Source organism: Chamaea fasciata, unplaced genomic scaffold, assembly GCF_029207755.1.
Source record: "Chamaea fasciata isolate MVZ Bird 193981 ecotype frontalis unplaced genomic scaffold, bChaFas1.0.hap1 SCAF_2, whole genome shotgun sequence".
NCBI lineage: Eukaryota > Metazoa > Chordata > Aves > Passeriformes > Sylviidae > Chamaea > Chamaea fasciata.
In genome coordinates, this window is record NW_027094087.1 from 112,589,829 (window position 1) to 112,613,133 (window position 23,305).

Consider the following 23,305-nt stretch of genomic DNA (forward strand, 5'->3'; position numbering starts at 1 on the left):
ATTTTATAGAAGTTTCTCTTCCCTGTTTTAGTTTGAGGTTGGGAAGTTTTGGAAACTTGCAGAAAATTATACAAAACAAATCTCACAGGCTGAAAGTGCAAAATGGATTTATTTGAGACAGCTGCCTGCATGATTGAGCATCCACAGCCTTTTCCAGGTGTGGAATCACAAGGCTTGCCTGCAAACCTGTTGTTTTTGATGTGATTCTCCAGGTTGCCTGCACTGAACTATGGATACTCTTCATCCCCACTAAAAGACTGGTCCATAGAAAAATCCACTGGGTTTTTTTTTTTTTTTTTTTTTTTTTTAAATGTTCACAGGTTTGATCAATCCTTTTAGGCCAAGCAAAGTTCAATAAAGTTCCACAACTGGATAAGCTAACTTTCTACTAGTGAAAGGAGGTTGGAGTGAGCTGGTGTCAGTCTTTTCTCCCAGATAACAAGTGACAGGGTGAGGGGGAATGGCCTCAAACTGCACCAGGGGAGGTTTAGGCTGGATATTAGGGAAAAAAATTCCATGGAAATTGTTGTAAAGCACTTGACCAGACTGACCAGGGAAGCAGAGAAGTCATCATCCCTGGAACTGCTAAAAAACCATGTGGATATGGCACTTGAGAACATTGTTTATTAGTGAGCACAGTAATGGTGCTGGGTTGATGGTTGGACTTGATCTGAAAGGTCTTTCCCAGCCTCAACTTTCCATGATTCTCTAGAGAAACCAGACTGCAAAAATGTATCTGGCTTTTCATTCCTACTTCAGCTGAAGCACTGGGAGTGGGGAAAAAAAAAAAAAGGAATAGGATTTGCACACATAGGGCCATAAATGCAGTAAAACATCTCATTCAGCCTCACATTTACTCTGGGGCTCAGTCAAAACTTTAATGATAATTGATAGTTTCCTTCACAAGGCAGCAGAGCAAAGAAGCTGGCTCTGTAAGAATTCACAGAATATCAGAATGGTTTGGGTTGGAAAGGACCACAAAGCTCATCCACTGCCACCCCCTGCCATGGGCAGGGACACCTTCCACTGTCCCAGGCTGCTCCAAGCCCCAGTGTCCAACCTGGCCTTGGACACTTCCAGGGATCCAGGGGCAGCCACAGCTTCTCTGGACACCCTGTGCCAGGGCCTCAAACCCTCCTGAAGGAAGAATTTTTTCCCTAATATCTAATGGTATCTCTTTTCATGATGAAAACTACAAGCCATCATGCCTCCTCTGGGATTTTAACTCGACCCAAGGGCACCTCTTTCTTTTCCCTTTTTTTCTTGTCCTCAGTAAAGAGCACAACCATTCCACACCAGTAACATTCATGTGCCACTCAAAACCATGTCCTGCCGTGCTTTCATGATTTCTCCCAAAGCACCCACTTAAAATAGGGCTTGTAATTCTACTCTGCTTGCTGGAGCATGCCACACAGTGAACTATGACAAAGTAAAAGAAGTTTTTATCCCCTTGCAGAGGCCAGGAATAGGAATCATCCCATTACCTGCTCAGGAGCTGTTGCCACACATCACAATGTAGATGTAGAAGTCCACCCTATCTCACCCCTGAGCTTGTACCATATCTCTTAATTCTCTTTATTATTTTGTCCCACACATAATAAACCCTCCAGAAAATAATCTGCTAGACAGTGCTTAAAAAAAAAAGAAAAAAAAAGAGATTCAAAGAAGTGCTGCTTCTTGTTAGGGATTAGCAGCTAGAAATCATTTGGGTAACAGCTCTTCTTTTTTCAAGCTGGTTAATAGATAGGAAAATTAGTTGGCAATTTAAATGCTGCCTCATTTAACACAACGATTCCTAATTACATTATCAGCCCATCTGGCAAGAATTGCTTACAACCATCACACAGAAAAGAAAACACCAATAACTATATGCTGTGTTTGCCCACAGTTATTACGTGTTATTATTGGCACTGACTGTCAGTCAGGTTATTTCAGCAATTTGTTTCTACAAATTAGTAATGTTACAATATACAGTGGCTTTTTAAACACAGACATGCTGTATGTTTTTTTTTTCTCCCCTGTGTTACTTAGAGTTAGCATTTAACAGCCTACTTTCTAATAAAAAAAAGTATCAGAAGGCTAGGCTTTAATATAGATTCTTCATCTGTTCCTCTGAAGATGCAGAAATAAAAGCAATTTAAAAGATGAGTTAAGAGAAAATTTTGGAAGCATTTCTGGATGCAGAGGACTGCAAAGTCAGACATAAACTTGAAAAACCCCCACAAAGATTTCTGTTTGCAGAATACGATGTACTCTGTTTAAAAGGTAACACTGAAAACAAAACCAGGTAAAGTTGTTGGACTGGCACACTGCCCATGAACACTGGGGCAGGGATGGACTCTCCCATTTCTCACTGCTCGCAAGCAGCCCCTGCACTGGAGGAACATCTCACCCCAAAGCCAAATGAGCCTCTGCTGCTTGGATGGAATCATAATTGACCTTGGGGGAGGTGAAGAAGGAGGAGGAGGAGGAGAAGGAAGGCAGATCCACCATTTACGCCAAGTCCAGGAGAAATATCTCCAGTGTTGCCCTGAGTGAGGTCACCTCACCAGAGAAAACAGATCCATCTGCTCCTACCTCCAAAAAAACCCCCTCCCATGGTCACAAGAAGGGTTCACCCATGCAGCCAAGATAAGAGAGGCATTGTGAGGAAAGAGAAAAAAAAGAATGAGATTAATTTTCTAATGATGTTTGTTCAGCAGGTGGTGCCCACATTTTGCTGCAGCTCCAGGGATGAAAAGAAAGGTGATTTATTGCTGCACGAAAACGTGGGCAAACCAGAAGGTCAAGTTTATCACCAAAGATAATTCCTGCTTTCACAACAACAGCAGAAGTCTGTCACAGAAACTGTGCTGTGTTTGTAGTCTGGGGAGTTCACAGGAGAACGAGTGGCAGCAGCAGACCAACCTCTCTCTGCTGCCACTCCCCTCACTCCATTCCCAAATGGTGCCAGGACCTGGGATTTACATTTGCTGCCTTCACATTCACTCTCTTCCCCAGCCACTCAAAACATCTCTTCCCAAACTCTCACACCCTCACTGGGCCCAGCAGAAGACCAAGAGTTTTTCCCCTCAATCTTTCCACGATCTGCAGTGCTAGACTGGAAGGAGTATTTCTTTTTTTCCTGCCTGAAAAGCAGTAATCTCTTTCTTTGCCAGGAGATTACAAAGCACTATCTGGATTAGCCAATCTCTCCGTGTTTAAGAGCACTGCATGCTTCTGTAGTGGAGATTTGTATAAAAAACACAAATGCTCAAATGACAGATTGCTCTGAAGTATAAACTTGCTAAACTAAATTGTGAGTTGAAATATGAACATCTGACTGCGGGACTGATGAATAGTCATTTTGAAGAAAAATATTACAGGAAGTGCTTTATATATATTATCATTTTGACAATAAGGGAAGGCTATTATGGTTTAAAGACAAAAAAAATAGTCAGCCAATCAATCCTGGTAACAAAACAAAATATCTATTCCTCATTTCTACGCTCTCCTTCCTGCCAATGTCCTCAGTTCCCTAAACATTAGCATTCTTTCTGCACATGCCATCTCATGTGCTATCTTATTTTTCAGGCTGAAATTTATTTGCTGTGTCTAGATTTATCATACAACACATCCATCCTATTCATGCTATATGAACATGCTTTGCTGTTGAACATGAGCCATTACTTGCTTATCTTAGAGCTGTGTGAATCGTAGCAATTTTGTCTCGTTGCCTTTTCAGAAAAGATTAACCTTTTTTTCCCTCTTTTTTATTTTTTCCTCCCCTCCAGGTATGAATTTCTCTCCTACCTCACACCCTATAGCAGACAAAACCAGGTGTGTGAAGCAATCCTGTATTCACATAAACCAGCTGCAGCTCTGCTCTAAGCACTGGGTTTTAAGAAAAATCTGGACTAATTAGAGAGTAACAACAATAATCTAGAGGTCTAGAAAAAAAAAATTACCTGTAAAAAAGCGTTTACAGGCTTTAAACGGTTTGAGGAGAAAAAAGAAAAGTGTGATAGTCTTTTAACAGATGTAGGGGTGCCACAGAGACCCCCAGGGAGCCAAACCTTTCAGAAGGAAGGGGCTGCATGGAAGTCAAGAGGTGCCTTCACCAGCCTTCCCCAGGGAAACCACCAACATTTAGCCACAAGCAGAGCCGGTGCTTACTGAGAGCAGCAGAAATCCTCCCAAAGTTGAGTGAGGAAAGTCTGTATATTTGCTGTACTTACACCACACACATTCTTGAGTGGAAAGATAATGAGTGCCTAGATAAACGGAGGATTAACAAAACCCCCACAAACACTCTGAAATCCAGGAACAAATGCATGAGACATCAGCTAAGTGCACACAAAGCTCTTGTTAAATCCAAAAGCCGGTTTCCACCTGTTAGTAGGTGTAAAGGAACTAAATTAATCAATTTTCTGGTAATTACAGCACAGCACTGACGAGACAGGGAGGCTGTAAGCCAAATGTCACTGGGAGCAACTCTCACATTTAACTGCAAGCCTCGAGAGGAATCCCAGTGCCCACGCAGCCTTGGTTTAGAGACAGGTTAAGTCTAAGCCCTGTGCCACGTCCTAAATTAGCAAGAGTCTCATGCAGAGCTCACCCCTCCCTCCCTGGTGAACAGGGTGACTTAAGGTGCTGGAGAGACAGCTAGAAAGTCAATAATTCCACAACTAAAAGGAGCTTAATTTTTGGAGATGTGCTTGTGAATGGCATCACCCATTTCAGAGGCTCCTTCTCAGCACAAAACCCTTTCTCCCTTGGAAACCACAGACTGTCACCACCACAGAGTGTCACCACCACAGGGCAGACTTGCTGGGCAGTGTCCAGCAGGATTTTGAGCTCTTTGGGACAATGGCCAGGCACATTAGATGGAGCTAAGGATGCTCTAGGAGGACCTGAGGAGGGAGAGAACTCCACAGTAAACAGGGCTCTGTCTGAGGTTAAATGTCTGCTGTGGCTGTTCTGCTCACCAGCACTACCCAGGGCATGATCTTTCTAAAAAGTATAATCATGTCAAAGAATTTCACAGGCTGGGCTTATTTAACAGAGTAGAAAAAAAAAAAAAGGAGAAATCACGCTACTACATTACCTTTCAGAATACAATATTAAGGAGGGCTTTTTGCCCTTTTTTATTTTTTTTCATTGGGTTAAGGAAATGAAATCGGTAAGCCTACATTAATGTATTATACCCAGTGAATGATTACAGTTAGAAGCTGCATTCAGTTCAGAATTTCAATTTTCCAAGGCTTTTGCTCTCCAAAATTAGCTTCCAATTTATTTTGTCAGGTCATTCTTTTCTTTTCCTCTATCGCTCATTAGACTTGGCGAAACTGCTGTCAAATAAAAAAAAAATAAAGGCATTTTCAACTCTTCTTCTCTACCTAGCTTCAAAAGTCCTGCAGTACAACAACAACAACAACAACAAAAAACAAACCAGCTTGTTTTGAAACTAAATCAACAACACTCCAACTGCAGTAGGACCAAAACAGTTTTATACATTTGTACAGAGCCAAGCCATGCCAGGCAAACTCAAGAAGGCTTGAAGTGACTAATCATTAAACCTTCCTCACCCTGTAGGTGAGTCATTGCCCATGTTTACTGTGCCATCTGGAAATAACAAAATTCATCAGGGAAATGAAGCCCATACCTAATGTTCTTGAGCTTAGGCTAGGAGGTATCCTTAGCGCTGCTGTTTTTTTGGTAATCTCCTTTCTGCCAAAGACACCACAGTACCCTCGTCCTTCAGCAGCAGGCAGAAACCCTGCAGGAGAGGCTCAGTCCCACTCCTGTATTCCTAATTTCTTTCAAAGGTCTCCTTCACACCAAAGATCTGAACTTCAGACTCAATTTTAAATAAGATCCCAGCTTTCAGTTGCACTGGAGATGTGAAACCATGTGCCAAAGCTGCTCCTTCAATACTCTAAGAAGGTGTTTTGTTTTGGTTTGGATTTTTTTTTTTTTTTTTTTTTTTTTTTTTTTTGTTTTGTTTTGTTTTGTTTTGTTTCTTAGAGAGACTCTTTAAAAGAACATGGGGAATGGCTTCAAACTGAAAGAGAGTAGGGTTAGGTGGGATATTAGGGAAAACTTCTTCCCTGTGAGGGTGAGCAGGCCCTGGCAAAGGGTGCCCAGAGAAGCTGTGGCTTCCCCTGGATCCCTGGCAGTGTCCAAGGCCAGGTTGGACACTGGGGCTTGGAGCAACCTGGGACAGTGGAAGGTGCCCATGGCAGGGGTGGAACTGGATGATCTTGAAGCTCTCTTCCAACCCAAGCCATTCCATAATTCTATGATTTGAAGCAGTGAAAAAAAGCCTTTTTTTAAAAAAAAAAAAGGCTGTATTTCAGAGGCAAATAGAAAGAAAATAAAACTTGCAGGACAACAAAAAATCAGATTTTTCAGAAGGCAGCATTCCAGGTCTGATCTCTTAACTCTCCTCCCCCCTACACCTTGCTCTTGTAGTGACACGATTCTTTCCAGGTTTTTTCTCCCCTCCTCTGTCAAGATGTTGGTTTTGGAGATGAGTGTTTGTTAGCAAAGGTTTTTCAAAGCCTGGAGAGCTGTGAGGAGGAGAGGTGAAAGCAGGACACTCCTGACTCATCAGGTCTATCCGTTCTCCCTGGAATGAGCTCTTCTTCCCAGCAGCACTTCCATCCCCACACTGTGGGGCACCACTCATTAGAGCATCCTTCTGGCTGCACTTCCTGCAGCTTTCAGGAATTCCTCCTCATGTTTTCTTGGTGCTTCTCTTCAAGGACACTGAATGCTTAGACACATTTTCCAGTCTGTTCTCCTCAAACGCTCTAACAAACCCAAAGTGAGCAGGTTTCCCCTGGGTTTTTGTTGGAACCCTGGGCACTGAGAATTTCAGACTTTCTGTGCTGACAGGCATTGACCCCCAAGAGAAAACTACATTTGACCTGAGGCCATGGAGAAGGCTTCCAAAATTGAGGGACAGCACTGAGATTATGGGTGTGTAGTTTGAATAGAAGTGTGTAATATAACAGGGTGAAAAATTTAGAATTTTAGGTTTTAGAATATAGTATTATATATAAAGCAACATGAGGGTTTTATGGTGTAGGCTAAGTCCTTCTTTCTCACCTTCTTCTTCATGGTCTGGGTCGTGTTTTGTAATTGGGTAGAAGAGTCCGCATTGCGGGTCACGGGTGGTTGGTTATTGGGTTAAAGGTAAAAATAATTTAGGTGTCATTTCTTAATTGGACAGTTTGTGCTTAAAAGACCTTGGAAAGATCTGGAGACAGAGCCATTTTTCACTTTGCTAGCTAGAACTCACAACTTGTGAGACTGTACTGTAGATAAGAATTAATAAACATCTGAGTCCAAACACGAACTCTGTCTCTCCAGCATTTAATCCCAGCTCTAACAACAGAATGAAGACAAGAAAAACCCACAGGTTTTCTCTCTCTACACACCACAACAGTGAAGAAACCAACCTTCCCAAACCATGGATGAGATGCCATGGGAACACCCAGCTTGCTGCTTTAGACAAGTTCAGGGCTCTGAAAGCAGCCCGTCCCTCCTGGAGGCCAGGAAAATACAGACATTCCCGTGCTCACCCAGTGAGACCCCTGGATCAGCCAGGATAGTTGGGTATGGAGAGGTGAATAAACAAGCACACACCTTGGAAAGCCAGCTCTGAACTCCCTGTACTTCAAGGCATGACCTCTGCTATAAAAATGCCATGACTTGTTCTTCAAGTTGCCTGATTTGCAGCACTGCCAGCTTTTATTTAACAGGAGATCTGGGTTGTGTCAGCCTGAAAAGGGCAATCCCACCCTCTTAACTACCTTGAACCACCTCTTCCTCACCTGTCATAGCAGCTCCCACCTCTTTCCTCCCTTTCTGCCCAGGAACAGCCACCATCCCACACTTTCACACACCTGCTGGGGCTGGTAGGATGGTAAGGGGACAAGACTGGATCTGCTGGTGCACGCAAGGGAAGGAAGGAAAGATCAGGATAAAACCCACGAGTTCATCTATGTCAGGCACAAAGACTGGAATTTGGTTGTTCTGATCATGTTTCCTGTTAGAAAAGTGCCACAACTCTGGGGAAAAAGTGTGGGGCCAGGCAGCTTCCCACTGCTCCGTGCCATCTTTGGAGGCCACAGGAATGTGCACAGGCAGTCCCAGGTCCCAGAGCACAAACAAGGTGATGCAACTCCAGTGGTTTTATTTCCCTGGCAATTAATAAAGGGGATATAACAGATGGAAGGCTTTTGCTCCCCATTGCACCTGACCTATTTAGGATATTGCCGAGCAGAGTTTGATTGTCATCATGGGTGTTCCTTGGAATTATACAAGGGAGTTCAAAGGCACAAACAGAAAACAGCTTTATACTCCACATTAGCAGGAAGGACTATTTGATTGGGGGGGAAAAAAAGAAAAGGAAAAAAAAAAAAGCTGTTTAGCAATGTCATAATGCTGTGTTTGATTTATTAAAAATAAGAACCAAGCTTTTTATTAATATTTGTTTTAATGTTTTGACTTAAAAATTTGGTAGGAGAATTTAAAAGGCAGTTTTGATTCTCAAGTGAAACAAGATATGCTTTTTTTTTAAAAAAAATCCCTTTTTTGAAAGCAGCACTGTTTTCCCCCTGCTTTTGGAGTCGATTATTTCTCTCTCCTTCTCAAACATTCATACTTTACTCTTTCCCCTGGCTAATACTGGGGAAGCAGCAGCTCTGGGAAATGAACCAGCTTCGCCCGTGGCTCATACATCATTACAATTGTTAACCAAGTTCCACTATAAAAATCTTGATTACACAGGAGAACACAGAAGCATGCAGGAACACAGCTTCATTTCCAGATACCAGATTGAGTTTGTAGGGCAGGAAGTTAAAGGACTTTGTTATGCTCTCGGGTTGATAAAGTCCGCCAGGGCACACCATAACAGCATACGTCAGACAGCTCCCTACAATCCATTCCTCCACAAAGCAACAATCCCAGTGTAGGAACAAGCTCCCTTCTACTCTGGCCAAGGGTTGCATCCCTCTCTGTGTGATGGGAGGTGGAATTGGATAGTCTTGAAGGTCCTTTTTGACCCAAACCATTCTATTCATACCACTGGACCTGATGGTGCTCAGGGCACTGGAATTGTGGAATTTTGCCCCCTGGCAACAGCAAATGCTCTTGTGTACACCTGCCATGGAGAAAAGCTCCCAAAGCTGGACAAAAAGCTGCAGGTAGCACCCACTGGCATCTGGTCACTTGCCAGTGACCAAAGGTCAATCAAGGTAAACCTGAAGGGTCAGCAGAGTGCAAATAAAAGTTTCTTTTAGCTGGAACAGGTAGCACACGCAAGCGATCATAACCACAGCTCCTGAGAAATTCTGTAAACTCTCCCCATCCCCCTACATTATCTCAGCAGTTCAAATGCAAAAATCTGGCACTTTGGATCATGTGAAATGTTTGTGTTATCCCCTGAAGGACTTTGCTTCTGAGAAGTAATGAGAAGATTATTCTCTGACAGTTAAGCTGAAGCACTGTGACTGCATCAGATGTTACATTGCTCCAGCAGCTCCCAGACTTTTGGGAAGTGTGTGACCACCTTTGAACTCCTCTGTCTTATTTGCAACCCGAGAATCGCTAAGAAAAAAAATGAATGAATTAAATAAAAATCTCTTTAGTCGCAGAAAAAGGTAGGATTGATGAATCATTTTCTGACATGCCTCACACTTCACTCTTTCCTCTAGCAGACATCTACCAGGCAGCACAGTGAATAAAAGCGCAGCTTTTCCAAACCATGCTTAAGCAGCACAGTAGTACTGCCCTGAAGAGCTCAAGCTCTGGCTTAAATCACAGAATCATGGAATCATGGAATGGTTTGGGTTGGGAGGGACCTCAAAAATCATCTCATTCCAACCCCCTGCCACGGGCAGGGAACCTTCAACTAGACCAGGTTGCCAAAAGCCCCATCCAACCTGGCCTTGAAAAGATGCCACAACTGTTAATTTCTTATAGTGCAGACACTGACAGTCAGGGTTTCTGTATCAACAGGTATCATCATGGAATTTTGGAAGTAAAGTTTTCATTTACACAGAAAAAAAAAAAAAAAGAAAGGTGAGGAAAAAACCTCCCTCGAGATTTCACAAAGTCACAATTTTGAAAACAGATCCAAATCCCGCAGTCAAAACAAAACACCCCAGTATTTTATTTTCTATGCCAAAACTATTGCTGCCAATGGCATTCCTCAAATTCTTTTCTTTCCGAATGCCACAATAAAATTTTCAAGTTGGCACATGCAGGACTCCAGCTCCACATGATGACAACGCAGGTAAGCCTTTTGTTCCTGCGGAAACCCCAAATCCTGATCTTCTCTGGCATGGAGCTTCTTATGGAAGCAAAGTAGGAAGCAGAAAGAGCCTGGGTGGTGAAAAAACTCTCACATCTGGCCCTGACCTGAGCCTGAGCACTGGGTGGGCTCCAAGGTGCTCTTCTAAGAGCCACTCTCACAGGCAGATCCACTCACAAATATCAAGGAATTATCTGAGAGATGGCTGCCAAAAGCATCCAATTATTTTTCCCCCGTCAAATGGCAGGAGCTGGCCTTTAATCCCTCCCTCAAGTGGAAAGGTGACTCTCAGTTCTTGAGTTGTCTTGTCTTTTTCTTTAAAGCAAAAATGCCAGTTTTTGGAGTCTTGAATCCCTAAGGACAGATTCTTCTCTGTATGTAGGGAGGAGAAGCTTACCAAGTGTTACTGCAGCCATTAATACCTTTTCTCTTTTAAAATAAGACCAGACTAGGATATGAGACCAGCATTTTCCCTGAACACATGCAATCAAGCTGAACAGCAGTTTTTGCTAGTAAATAGGTACAAAAGTAAGCCAACCATAAAGCTAAATAAAATCAACTAATTTTAGTACTTGCAAGCTGAGCAAAGAGGACAAAATCTACAAGTAATTTGTTTTTCACAATATCAAATTATTAGTAAGCAGCAGTAGGGGGAAAAAAGGATTACAGAGTGCAATTACTGTCTTAACAGATTCCCTTCAAAAGGGCCTAATTATGACACATTAATTGTATTCAGCGAATTGTAATTTTCACTCAAATAAGATCATTTTCCCCCATCTAGCTTGTTTTCCTCAAATTTCCCTCCCCATGACGCCCCGCAGGTTTCATCTGTTAGAGAAGGACTCCGAAAAAAAACCCCAAATAAAAGTCTAGAACATCTGTCCCCAGCTGCCCTCCCCATAAAATACTCTTAGACGTAAAAAAGGCAGCCAGAGCAGTAGGAAAGTCAGGCAAAACAAAGAATGAGGGAAGAACTCTGAGGGAGGAGTGAGAACAGGGGGGAAAAGGTGTTATTTTATCAGCCTTTGGCAAAAGAGGGAGCAAACATTGACTCTGGCCCGAGGCTCTCTGGAGGCTCCAGGGCTGACTTTGCTACGTGGCTGCTCTGGGACACGCACAGCCGCAAGTCCATGGGACAGCCCCTCCTGGAGCAGGGCTGCTGAACAGGCTGGGCCTATGGGCAGCAGCAGCTGCCGTGGGCAAACTTTCACCCTAAAGGGGAGAGGTTTTCAGAGCACCCTGGAGAGGCTCTCAGGTGATCCCAGGCTGCTGCATCCCTCGCTGTGCTGCAGGTGCCAGCGCAGCGGAACCAGAGCTGGGAGGGTTGCTGCAGACTCGAGCTTCCTCAGGTGCTGCCAGTGGTCGAGGAGCTCTCTGAGTGTTCCAAGTCAAGGGAAAAGCACAGTGGGTTGCTCATGCTGAGGTTCTCCTCTCAGCTGGGCTGTTACCAGCCGCAGTGAGCCGCGTCCTGCCAGCCCAGCTCCTCACCGCGATCCAGTCGCGCGGCGGCCTGTGATGGAGGCAGAAAGGAAAGTAAAATCTATCTAAGTAAGATCTATCTAGTCCTGGGCCACCCGAGGTGCTTTGAAGGGCACTGAGCTGATGGACACAAATGCAGGTGTAAAAGTGACCCTAGAACACGTTCTGTGCTTGCTTCATCAGCTTGGATCTACAGCGCAAACCCAGGCTGGAAAGCAGCAAGAGGTAGGACAGGCCTGTCAATAGCAGGAAAAAACACTTCCTTTTTAAGGCAACTGAGAGCTGCCTCCTTTGCTTTGAAGATTTGATCTCAAGCCCTAATCTATGCTGAAATAGAAGCAACAAGTTCCTTCACTTATTTACACGAGTTGTTTGCACGATTAAATCTGTATTTTGCAGGCAGTAGGAAAAGGGGGAGAGAGGTCTGTCCGACTCACGCTGGAGAGGCACACGTGGGAGCCATTGTACCAGCTTCCTTTTTCAAACAGAGCTGTGCTTGACAATGACCAGACAACACTTCAGGTCAGACTCGTTTCACTTACACTGAGTGAGGAAATTTCAAAGATAATAATATGTGGAGGCAATGTAATAGCTGAGGTGTCCTCACATATACTCGAAGTCGTAAGAGCTCTTCAAGAAAATGAAGACCCCTGCAAGGTGTAGTGGCTTTTACATCTGTCTTGCCAGATGCAATCCCTAGGCTCACAGTCCTCTAGTTAGAGAGGGGAGAGAAAGGGAAAAAAACCCCACAAAACAAAAACCCAAACAAGAAGAGAAAGATTTCTTCCTTAATAATCCAAATGAACCAAACACATGGAAATTCCACTCGGGCTTTCTTTCGCCCACTGATTCATTTTCATCTCATTTCTACCTCAAATCCCAAAACTAATTTACACTTTATTCAGGCAAAACACTTATTTGCTCACCCTCTACTTTCTCCTTTCCAGATTTAACTGATGCTTTTTCCTTGATAAGGAATGAAATGCAAAGTGGTAGAAAATGCGAGCCTGACACCTATTTCCACCACCCCTGCTCTTCACAACAGCTCTTCTGCCCTGACCCACCAGGATGTGAATTCAGGATTGCCACAGCCAGAGACCCTGGATAATAAAGCTTCCATCACTTCTCTGAAGAGGAGAAAGCACCTTTAAAGGTACAGTTAGTGGGGCTCTAATCCCTAACTCTGCAAGAGGAGCACAGCCTGAGGAATGACCACAACAGTGAGCCTCTTCCATTCAGTGTAGTTCGCACTCGTATTTTGGGTTATTTCTAGAGTCCAGGCTCTACTACCCCCACACGGTCCCTTTTTCCAGGGCTAATTTTGGATGGAAGAAGGTGCTAGAATGCTAATTTTTAAAGGCAGGGACTTTTTGGTCAACCCAAATCTGGTTTGCTTGCTTGTCTTGGGTCAAAAACACATCACAGCCCACCAGGCCACAACCGTTCACTGTATTAGTCCTGAATTACAGCTGCCAGGTTCTTATAATTTTTATTTTGCAGGTCTCCAACAACAACAACAACAACCAAAACCGACTCAAATCACCATTTAAAAATGGGAATATTTTGCATTTCATTACTATTTTCACTAGACAGATCTGGAGGGATTTTGATGCTGCCACCTCAAAACACTCCAATGCACCACAGAACTTGTCTTTGCTTCTCAGCCTTTTGTTTTTTCAGCTTTCATAAAGAACTCAAAAATAAATACAAAAGACCTTAGTAATTGTTAAAAAAAAAACCAAAACGAAAAAGACAGAGCGATTTGAGATGGAACCTGCCTTCTGATATTTGAACAAAGAAAGATCACATTTTAAAACTCCTTGTATCTAGACAGACAGTGAGCCCCTTTTTCAGCAAAATTAAGAAAGCAGAGTTGAGCTTGCTGGGAAACAGCACAGCAGCAGAAATCAGATTATAACAGCAATTGAATCTTTCCTCACATCTCCATTCCTTCCAACACTCAGGGAATGAAAGCTGCCACCAATTAAGGAATAATGGCTGCAAGTTCAGAACTTGTTAATGTGTGTGTACATAACCTTCAAAACACAAAGCCATAAATTCTGAGTCCGTGACACACTAGAGGTACTTAATACATATCCTTCTTTATCATTCCTTTCTTTAATAGCTGGAAAAAATGGAAGGGAAGATAACCTCCCACCAATTATGTGGGAACCGAAGTTTGTGTTTTGCAGCGGAGGCCGTTAGACCCCAACATCCACCCTGACCTTAAAACTTGGGAGCAAGTTTATAGAAGGGGTTTTTGCTCACCCCGTGCACAGAACAAACTGCCATTAGGATAAACAGCAGATATATAAAAGCCTCTCCATGAACAATGAAAAACTGACACTGAAAGGAAGGAGCTGTGGCATTCAGAGCACAAGATGTATCTTTCTGTCCTTAATCAGAATTGGAGCTCTCAGGGGCCATACACCCTGCCCCTCTTTCACAGAGAAGTTGCAGGACTAACATTTACCTGATCTCCATAAAAACACAGCTTGGAAATGCAGTGGGATCAGCAGGGCTACCACCACCTCATACCAGAGGCAAGATGAAGCAATGGTACTGTCCCTGCAAACATTTAATGCAGTCCAGATGGACTTCAAGAAAGCTGTGAAAAACATGAGTTTTTTTAAGAGTTCGACTATTCTTTTGGTCAAAAGCTTGTAGGAGAGACAAAATTAATATGAAGAGAACTACAGTGAAGATAGCAAAAAACCCCAAAATGATCTTTGATTCAATTTCTCACAGTGCTTATAATCTCAGGATAGGCAAAATAATAAAAGATTGAGCAAAGGCATTCCATCAGATTATTTAAAGAAATACTAAGAACACTGCACACAATTCATATTGGGTGCTTGCCACCTCTTATTTAAATCTGGAATTGGAAGAAAACAGGTATAAAGCACATAATCCATCAGGAATAGGACACATAATAATACATCCGTGAAAGAAGGGACAAATCCATCACACTCTTCAATACAATTAGACTGTTTTCACCTTTCACATAATTCTTATGTAGGTCTACATGTGAATGAATAAGAATTAGTGGGAGTAATAACATTTGACACCGACCTGGTAGCTGGTCTGGAGATCTGATAGGATTAGGAAGGATATTGTATCATAAAACTGGAAATGATCAGAAACACTTTGGCTGCAAACACCTTGCAAAACTGGATTGACTGCACTGAAGTTTCCTGTCTTGGAAATAAAATAAATTTTGACTTCACACAGCTGCTCTATTTTTGTACCGTCAGAACAAGTGTTTCAGAACTGCCATTGTGAATCGCAGCTCTGTGCTGTGTTTATCTGCTATATGACAAATCAGAATTGGAACGAAAGCCAAAAAGTATGCCTTAAATGACCTGAAAAACGAAATTCTGTCATAGTAGCTTCCTTCCAAGAACATAAATTAAAAAGGGAAAAAATTCTAAAAATGCAGCTGAGCAGTAAAGCAGGCCCTGTAGTGCTGAAGCCTTTCACAAATGTTCATTCCCCATTCTGGCACAGCAGCTTCCAATGCACACACGCTCCCGAAAGTCACTGGGCACCAACGCTGCTGTAACCACGACATCAAATCTGGTTCCTCTTCTCACAGCCTGCTACTTGGTCATGGTCACAGGGTCCAGCACCCTGTGAGCATTTCCCCATCCCCTCTCTGCTCCAGCAGACCAGCAGCTGTGCCATCCACCCTCCTGCTCCGAGAGCGCGGAAGCGCGGCCGAGCTGCTCCGGCACTTTTCGCTGCCAGTATCCTCCTTCCTCCTTGGCAAAATGTCAGGGCAGCGCTCCTGCTCTCTGGGCTGGCAGTCCTGGGACAGGCCTGCCTGGGCCAGGGAGCTGGGAAACCCCCAGCTGGAGGGGTGCAAGAGCAAAAGGAAGGTGTCCAAGCACCGCTTTGCAGCGCAGCTTCTGACGTGAAGCGAAGTCAGGCTTGGGAGGAGCATTTAAATCAGGAAAAGATTTTCTTTTTCTACACCATCATGCACAGCCCACTCCCAGCTCCAGCAACGACTTGCCCAAGGAGCTTAACACAATCCAACGCTTGGCACTATCCAGACACTTTCTTTTAGTAGCAGCATGTGAAACATTCAACAGTAGCAGCTTTGTAGCTTTATACTACTCGTTGCAAAGCAGAAAAACAGCAAGTACATTTGTGATCTTTAAGTCTTCTGGTTTCAGGCAGGGAATGAGATAACAAATTCATCCTCATCAAAAGTACAGAATAAATTCTAACTGCACTCCACTGAGTCATTACACACCGAGATCTGATTTGGGAAACAAGCATTTAAAACCCTACTTACAACCTCAGTGGGTCTACTTGTGAATAAAACCTCACATATGCTAAACCAATGGTAGTCTTTAAAATAATTAACTTTGCAAGAAGTCAGAACTAGTTCGAAGAGTAAAAGCTTTGCAATCAGATTCGAAGCATTTTTTTTCATGTGTTAAAAATAAAAATCAGAGGCAAGTCTAGCTGAAACCTTCCATCACCTGTAATACAAGTGATACGAGCTGTTAAGCGTAAGTGAAGCCTCTGGGTGTACTGAGGGCAGCACATTTCTCCCTCTTAGACCTTCAGTCACATTATTAAAGGCCCGTCACATTTTTCCTTCTCCGTTTCTTCCAATTTCAGAATCCCCCTAGACATGTGAGGAGATAATATTCCTGATAGTCACTTTTCCTACCTGAAGTTATTTTTTTTCATCTAAGACATGCTGAATTGAGTGATTAGTCCAATCAAATCTGGTGCCTCGATTGGAGCAGAAGCAAATAGTGAATGTTTGAATGTTCCCTGGAGTTATGAAGCACACACCATGCCACACTAACAGAACTAGTCAAACATGCATCACTCAACACGGAGGAAAAATTATTTCATGGCCTCTATGGCTACTGGGCCACACCTTGATATGTCAGACATAGTTAAGATTGTTTTTTCAAAGATTTCTGTTTATTGATCCTAAAGCAATGCCAGCCTTTCTCAATGCATGTATTGATCCCACTGTGATACCTTTTGATTAGAGAGATGATGTGGTCAATCCTCTTACATTCGAGGGGCAAGAAAAGAAAGAGCTCACAGACATCCAAAAATGCAATGACGGCTGAACACTCCCCATTGGCTGTGCATTTTGGCATTCATTGGCTTTTTATTACGTAGGGGAGTTGAGCAGAAGAATAAAGATTTTTTTTTTTTTTTTTCTGTCTACACTGGGAACCTAAGGACAAACTCCTGAAGCAAACACAAAAGTTCTGAAGGAAAGCCCCGAGGGCTCTCAGGAAATTAATCCCCACTCAGCTGACTAGTCATCCCCACCAGCACCGCTCCTCCTGGGATCTCATGACACAGATGAAAGAGCAACTACACGGCAGAAAAAAAACCCCAAACAAAACACTCCGAAACAAACTTCAGCCACACTGGTGGAGGCAGAGAAGAAAGATTTTAGGCAACACGGTTTATCGGAAAACAATATTCAGTATCTGCAAACAATATTCAATATCTGAAAACAATATTCAATATCTGAAAACAATATTCAGAACACACACGTTCTTTGCCCCGTTATAATGAGCAGCCCATGGATTCCCGACAGAAGCGGCTGGCTGTGCCCAGCCATCACTTAGTTTAGCAGGAAGATGCCGAGAGATTCTCCCGGGAGCACCGGGAAGATCTACCAAAGCACCCAATCACGATGCAGAGCAGCTTAAAAAAGCAAAGAAAAATAAAAAAAGCACCCTCTGTCTCTAAAACACGGTCAGTTCGACTGGCAGAGCAACTCGCTTCGGATCCGAGCGCCGTGACACAGCCTAAAAGAAAGCCTGGGGAGCAGATCGGCAGATTTCCCGAGCAGGGGCAGGACAGGGCAGCCGGGGGATGCTTCTTTCCCTTCTCCCCTCCCAGCCGGCCGGGGACAGTCGCTGCTGCCGCCGCCGCTCCCGGGCACCGGCCCCGTCTCCCGGGAAGGAAGGGAGAGAAAGGGGAAGGGAGGAGGCGCCAGCGCCGAGCACCGGGACAAAGTTGCGTTGGAGTCGCTCCCACCCCAGGACAAGTTCGGCCCCCTCCTCCCCATCCCTCGCAGCGCCCCCGGCCCGCAGCCCCCGGCCCGCTCCTACCGCCTGCGGCGGGGTCCCGATCAGCATCTCCAGGTAGTAGCCGCGGCCGGAGTCGCCCTGAAGGTTCTCCACCATGGCTAAAAAGTTGAGGCTGCCGCCGGGATCCGAGGCCAAGGCCAAGCCGTCCGCAGCCCCGGGGGCATCCTCCTGCTGCCGGCTGCCGCTGGCCGGCCTCAGCACCACCGGGGCGGGCAGGGACCCGGCGGGGGCGGCGGGGTGGGACACCCGGAGCGGGAGGGAGAAGAGCGCCCGGCAGAGCCCCGCGGTGCCGGCCAGGAGCAGCAGCAGCAATCCGGGAGCCGCCAGCGGCGTCCCCATCCCGGCAGCACCGCCGGGGCCGGGAGACGCTTCCCAAGTGCGGCGGCTCCGGCCGGAGGCAGCGGCCGCCTGGCTGCCAGACTGGAGCAGCCGAGGGGGGGAGGAGGAGGAGGAGGAGGAAGGAGAAGGGAGCGGCTTACCCACGCCCCGGCTGCATCTCCCCCTCCCCCGAAGCGAGCTCCTCCTCGCGTTTCTCCCGCACGGCCCCCGGGCAGCCGGAGCGCTCGGAGCTCCGGGGGCCGTGCGGGGAAAAGTTGCTCCGACCCAGCGCCCACGGGAGAAACTTCCCGGCTTGAAGGGCTCGGCCCTGCCCGCAGCCCCGCTAGCGGAGCCTGACGGCACGGTGGGGACAAAACTTTCCGAAAGCTTTAAAAGGAAGAGCGCCGGAGCGGGGACCCGCGGCTCCGCTCCCCTCCCGGAGCCGTGCCGGGACTGCCCGGGGCTCCGGGCTCCTGCAGCCTCCGTGGGGAGCCGCTTCCATCGGGAACCGAGGCTGTGGCGGGGCAGGGGGAGGTGGGGATGGGGATGCGGGGTCACTTGGGGATGCGGGAGCGTGTCCCCGTGTGCCGGTTCACGCGGTGTGAGGAGCGGGCGTGTGTGTGTTCGTGTGCGTGTGGAAATTCATCTGCTGCGCCGGCAGGAGCGAGGCACGCAAGGCGTCTGCTTGAGGGAGCAGGCGAGGCTTTAAATGTCTTCATCATGCACGGAATTAATGACGGCAGTCAAGTGCGGCCTTTTGAAAGATGGGAACACTTAGGGTGGAATTAGTCTCGACATCTCTGGAGTAATGACAGTGCCTGACGGATCGCTGGATGGAGCGGATGGTCCGAAAAACCTTGAAATGTGACACTGGGCAAGTCTAAGCAGAGTCACTCTGTGGTTGTTTCTGGCTCTTCCCCCAAGCCCTGGTTGTAGATGAAGTTGAAAAATCTCCAGTTTAAGTCATGTGTGCTCTCGGTGTCCCCTGATCAATTTGCTGTCCTGGGCAGCCACCTGGTCTCTCCCTGTGTATAAATCTGTGCCGAATCTGTGTGGATTGAGATCCCTCCCCTGCCAGAGTAAACCGACAGAGCTTCCCCCTCCCTTTCCTTGAGCTAGCGTAATCGTCCGCAGGATTTCCAGGTGTTTCACAGGTGTTAAATGAAGTTTCACTACGGGGTAGTTAGACAGCGTTCATTCCTGGGCAGGCTGAGCAGCCTGTTTGGGGGAAGGATACTTGGGTAAGGCTGTCAACTGTAGCCATTTGTCAAGAGTTGCTTGAAGAGGATAATCCTTAAAAAGAAAGTGGGAGCCCACCTTCCCTTGCTGAAGGAAAAGAGGTGTTCTCACATTTTTTCACAGATGTTTTCTGGCTCTGTCCCCTCAAATCTGTGCTCACTTTGTAGGGCCTGGATGCTTTTCCTCCTGCATCCATGGCAGGAGGGGGGTGCAGACCCTGTCCTGGCTGGTGGAACTCTCTGCAAGGAGGAAAACGCTGCAGGGGAAACCTGCAAGGTCCTTGGCCTGCCTGGGGACTGGAGGAGAGGTTGTAAATGAAGCTTCCTCTCGGGAGGTTGTTGTGCTTGTGGGAAGCCGCACACCTTGGTTAGAGGTGAGATTGTGCAAAGTTCCCCTGCTGCACAAAGCTTTCTATTTGCCTGACAAGTGGGAAAGTGAAATATTGCAGCCCTGGTCTGACTCAGTCTCACCTGCTGCAGACAGAGGGAAAATGCTGCTGTGGGCTGATGGCAGCTGAACACCTGAGGGAGTGGCAGCCAGGCTCACACCAAGAGGTTATCTCCAGGGTGCTACAGTAATGGCTTTTCCTAACGTGGCTGGGATAGTGACAGGCTGCATTGTAGGGCCTGTCTAGTGGCAGCCGAAGCCAAAGGGGAATTAAAATACTTGGGGCTCTTCATGGGCGAGCTGAAAACTGGAAAAATGCCCCCCCCCCCCCCCCCCCAGCCCCTCTGGAAGAGGGAATGTGAAAGGTAACCAGGAGTATAATTGAACACCCCCTCAGAGTGGTAGGGATGTATTTAGAACAGTCAGCAGCTATGTGCATTTTGTTTTAATTCTTTTACAGTACAGTAAGTCTTCCCCCTTGCCGCTGTTGCTAAGATACATTACCACACTCCTGGCTAAAGCAATTCCAGCCAAAGGAGTGCATAGTTTTCAGAGCATAGAAGATATAGCATAGCCTTTAAGTGTTTAAGAGGAAAACTTGTCCTTTTTTTTTTTTTTTTCCCATGCTGTTTGGTAAAAAGTTCTTCTTGTCCTGTTTTCCACAGCCCTGGATCAGTCTCGCAGTAAATGCACATCAGGCAGCTGCTCTGTGTGAAACCTTCCTGTCCTCCCATGGCATCATGCCAGCAGGGTTGCTGGGGTTTCTGCCTTGCCTCCTCTGCTCCTTTATTTATTTCAGGATCTGAGAAGGATTAGGCTGTGCCACGTACAGGTGAGGAGTTCCAGTGCAGCTCTGAACGCTGGCAGGGATGGGCCTTAAAAGTGCAATGTGAACAGCTGCTTGGGAAAGGAGATATATAAAAGTCCTCCCAGAGAGCCAAATGTAACTACATCCAAGATGTTCCTTGGAGGGGAAGTCATCTGTATGCAGTGAATGCCACAGTCAACATGCACATTTGGGTTTTTTATGTATCACACACTGAAAATAAATGAAATGCCAGAAATAGACTCAAGTGGAAGTGTCTGTACGCTTTGTGTTCTACAGTATTTGGTGAATCTTGTTTTTCCTCTATTTTTGTAATTCCAAATATGTGTTCTTTGAGTAAATAAGAATAAAAGTAATTTTAAGTATTAGTCTCTGTGAACAGGCCTTTTTTTTTTCCTAAAGTCAAGTGTCCACAGTTGGATTAAATGTTGACTTGAATCCAACTCTACGTTAATTTAATTTGATGGCACCATGGTGCTTTAAACCTTGAGCCATGTGACAGTGAATTAATGCTTGTCTCTATAACACAAACTTCCACCAGTATTTACAGAATGTAGAGCACCATAAAAATGCAGCTGCTCTATGCAGTGGGCAAGGTGTGTGAACTCAGTCAGAGGGGACAGTTTCTCTGTGGAGATGTTAAATCAGGCCTGTTGAGAAAACAAGCAGGAGCAGAGAAGGCATCTGAAGATGCAGAGGAAGTGCTGGAGATGATCTGAGCAGAGGAACTGTGTGTGGCTAAAAAGAGATTCTCTCCTTCCCGAGGAGGAAGCTATTAGGGGACTGCTCAGATCGAAGTGCCTCTCCGCTGAGCTTCTGAAGGAGTCAGGCTGACCTGTGCCAGCCTTACACAATGATAAGGGCAGATGGGCACAAAGACTTCTGTCCTAAAATTGCTTTGTCTGCTCTCTGTGTTCTTGCTCTTAGCATAATCAATACTTGGGTTTTAAGAAGAGTGATTGTTCTTTGCTGCAATTCCACAGTGTTCCTGAAGGAAACCCCGCTGGACCTGCAGTGTGCAAAGGGTTAATTCACAGAATTCGGTAGCCCAAGGAGAGGAGAGGTTTTATTCTGACTGGGAAAAAGTCTACTCTGTCTGTGGTTGTCTTGCAATCAGCTTTTTCATATTTTGGGGCCTAATCCAGTGAAGTATTGCTTGTACAGGACAAGTGTAAACAACCAAGGGGCATCAGAGGCCACAAGGTCTGGCTCTGTTTTGTGTCTGCCAAGGTTTGGCTCTGTTTGTCTTCAAAGGCCATGAATAAAGCAGCTGGCCCATGGGATGAGAAATGTGCCATTCAGGAGAGCTGTTCCAGTGCTATTCCTGGGGCTCCAAAACGTCTCCTGTGCCAAAGGGGGGGCATGGACACTTCTTTTAGAAGGATGGAGTGTATGGCCTGTGTGTAGAGCTCATGCAAAATGAATCTTGTGGCTGAAGACTCTGTGCTTGGGGATGTAGGTGCAAATCCTACTCCCCATCCATCTCTATTTTGGGTAGAGGATCTGTGGGTGGGGGTGTCTTCTTTGGTCACTGTCTGTGCAATGAGTTTTCTGAATGATGGTATCTCCCTTTGGCTGCAGTTGAACTCGTGAGGTGTTGTAGGGCCAGGATGATCAGAATGATGGAGCTGCTCTCCTGTGAGGAAGGGCTGAGGGAATTGGGATTGCTCAGCCTGGAGAAGAGAAGCTTCAGGGTAACCCAATTTTGGCCTTCCAAGAAAGATGGAGAAGAGACTTTTTACAAGGGCACTCAGTGACAGTGATGCCTTGAGAGGCTACCTAGAACAGTGTTAAAGGAATAAAGTAGGTATTTATTAAAAAGGCCTTCAAAGGTACACCTTGGGCAGTACAAGAGCCTGGCCAAGGCTACACTCAAGATGGACGGCGGGTGTATTTTCACACTTTTAAAAGTTTTTGTCACTTTACAGGTTGGGGTTAATTGTCCAATTACAGCTTCAGGTTATGAAGTCGCATCCTCTCAGATTGCTCTCCTCAATTCACTGTTTATGCTTTTTGGGCCTGAAGCTGCAATGGTGTCCTTGATTCTTGGGCTGGAAAAGGATTGTTTTGTCTGACTAAACTGTGAGGAGAACTTGCTAACACTTTGTGTGACGTTCAGAGTTATACACTAATGCAGTACAGACGCTGGAAAATATGAAAGCTAAAACAGAAGGCACCAACAGGACAAAGGGGAATGGCTTCAGACTGACAGAGAGTACGTTTAAATTGGATTTTAGGAAGACATTCCTCCCTGTGGGGGTAGTAAGGCACTGGAAAAAGTTGCCCAGAGAAGCTGTGGCTGCCCCTGGATCTCTGGAAATGTCCAAGGCCAGGTTGGACACTGGGGCTTGGAGCAGCCTGGGATATTGGAAGGTGTCCCTGCTCATGGCAGTGGGGATGGAACTGGATGGTGTTTAAGTTTCCACCCAACCCAAATCATTCCATGATTTTATGATCCCTTTTTCTCTAACAAAGTGGCTTGTGGACAAAGGGCAGAGATGCAAAGTGCACTTTGTTTTGTGCTTGTCCCAGTGTTAGAGCAGAGGGGCTGTGCAGGAGCCACGACCCCTCCTTTGTGGAAAGGAGTCAGAACCAGGGAAGGGGAGGCAGAAACAGCTGCAGGTCCAAGTGGCTCCAACTAAGCCCTGCTCAGGCCACATATTCTCAAAG

General features: G+C 45.6%; 2 protein-coding genes and 1 long non-coding RNA gene across 3 annotated transcripts in view; 2 read left to right on the forward strand and 1 right to left on the reverse strand.

The window, feature by feature from the left end:
* Positions 1 to 18,278, reverse strand: part of BACE2 (beta-secretase 2) — a 56,825-nt gene extending 38,547 nt beyond the window's left edge. Inside the window, exon 1 of the mRNA XM_066177124.1 lies at positions 17,887 to 18,278. Within this exon, the coding sequence (XP_066033221.1) occupies positions 17,887 to 18,204 (318 nt within the window). The 5' untranslated portion in view covers positions 18,205 to 18,278. The remainder of the gene's footprint in view (positions 1 to 17,886) is intronic.
* TMPRSS2 (transmembrane serine protease 2) overlaps positions 1 to 23,305 on the forward strand; it is a 315,898-nt gene that overhangs the window by 114,250 nt on the left and 178,343 nt on the right. The window lies entirely within an intron of this gene.
* LOC136286137 (uncharacterized) lies at positions 18,752 to 21,003 on the forward strand. Its single transcript, XR_010719784.1, has 2 exons — positions 18,752 to 19,795; positions 20,475 to 21,003. It is a non-coding gene; the product is annotated as an uncharacterized lncRNA (long non-coding RNA).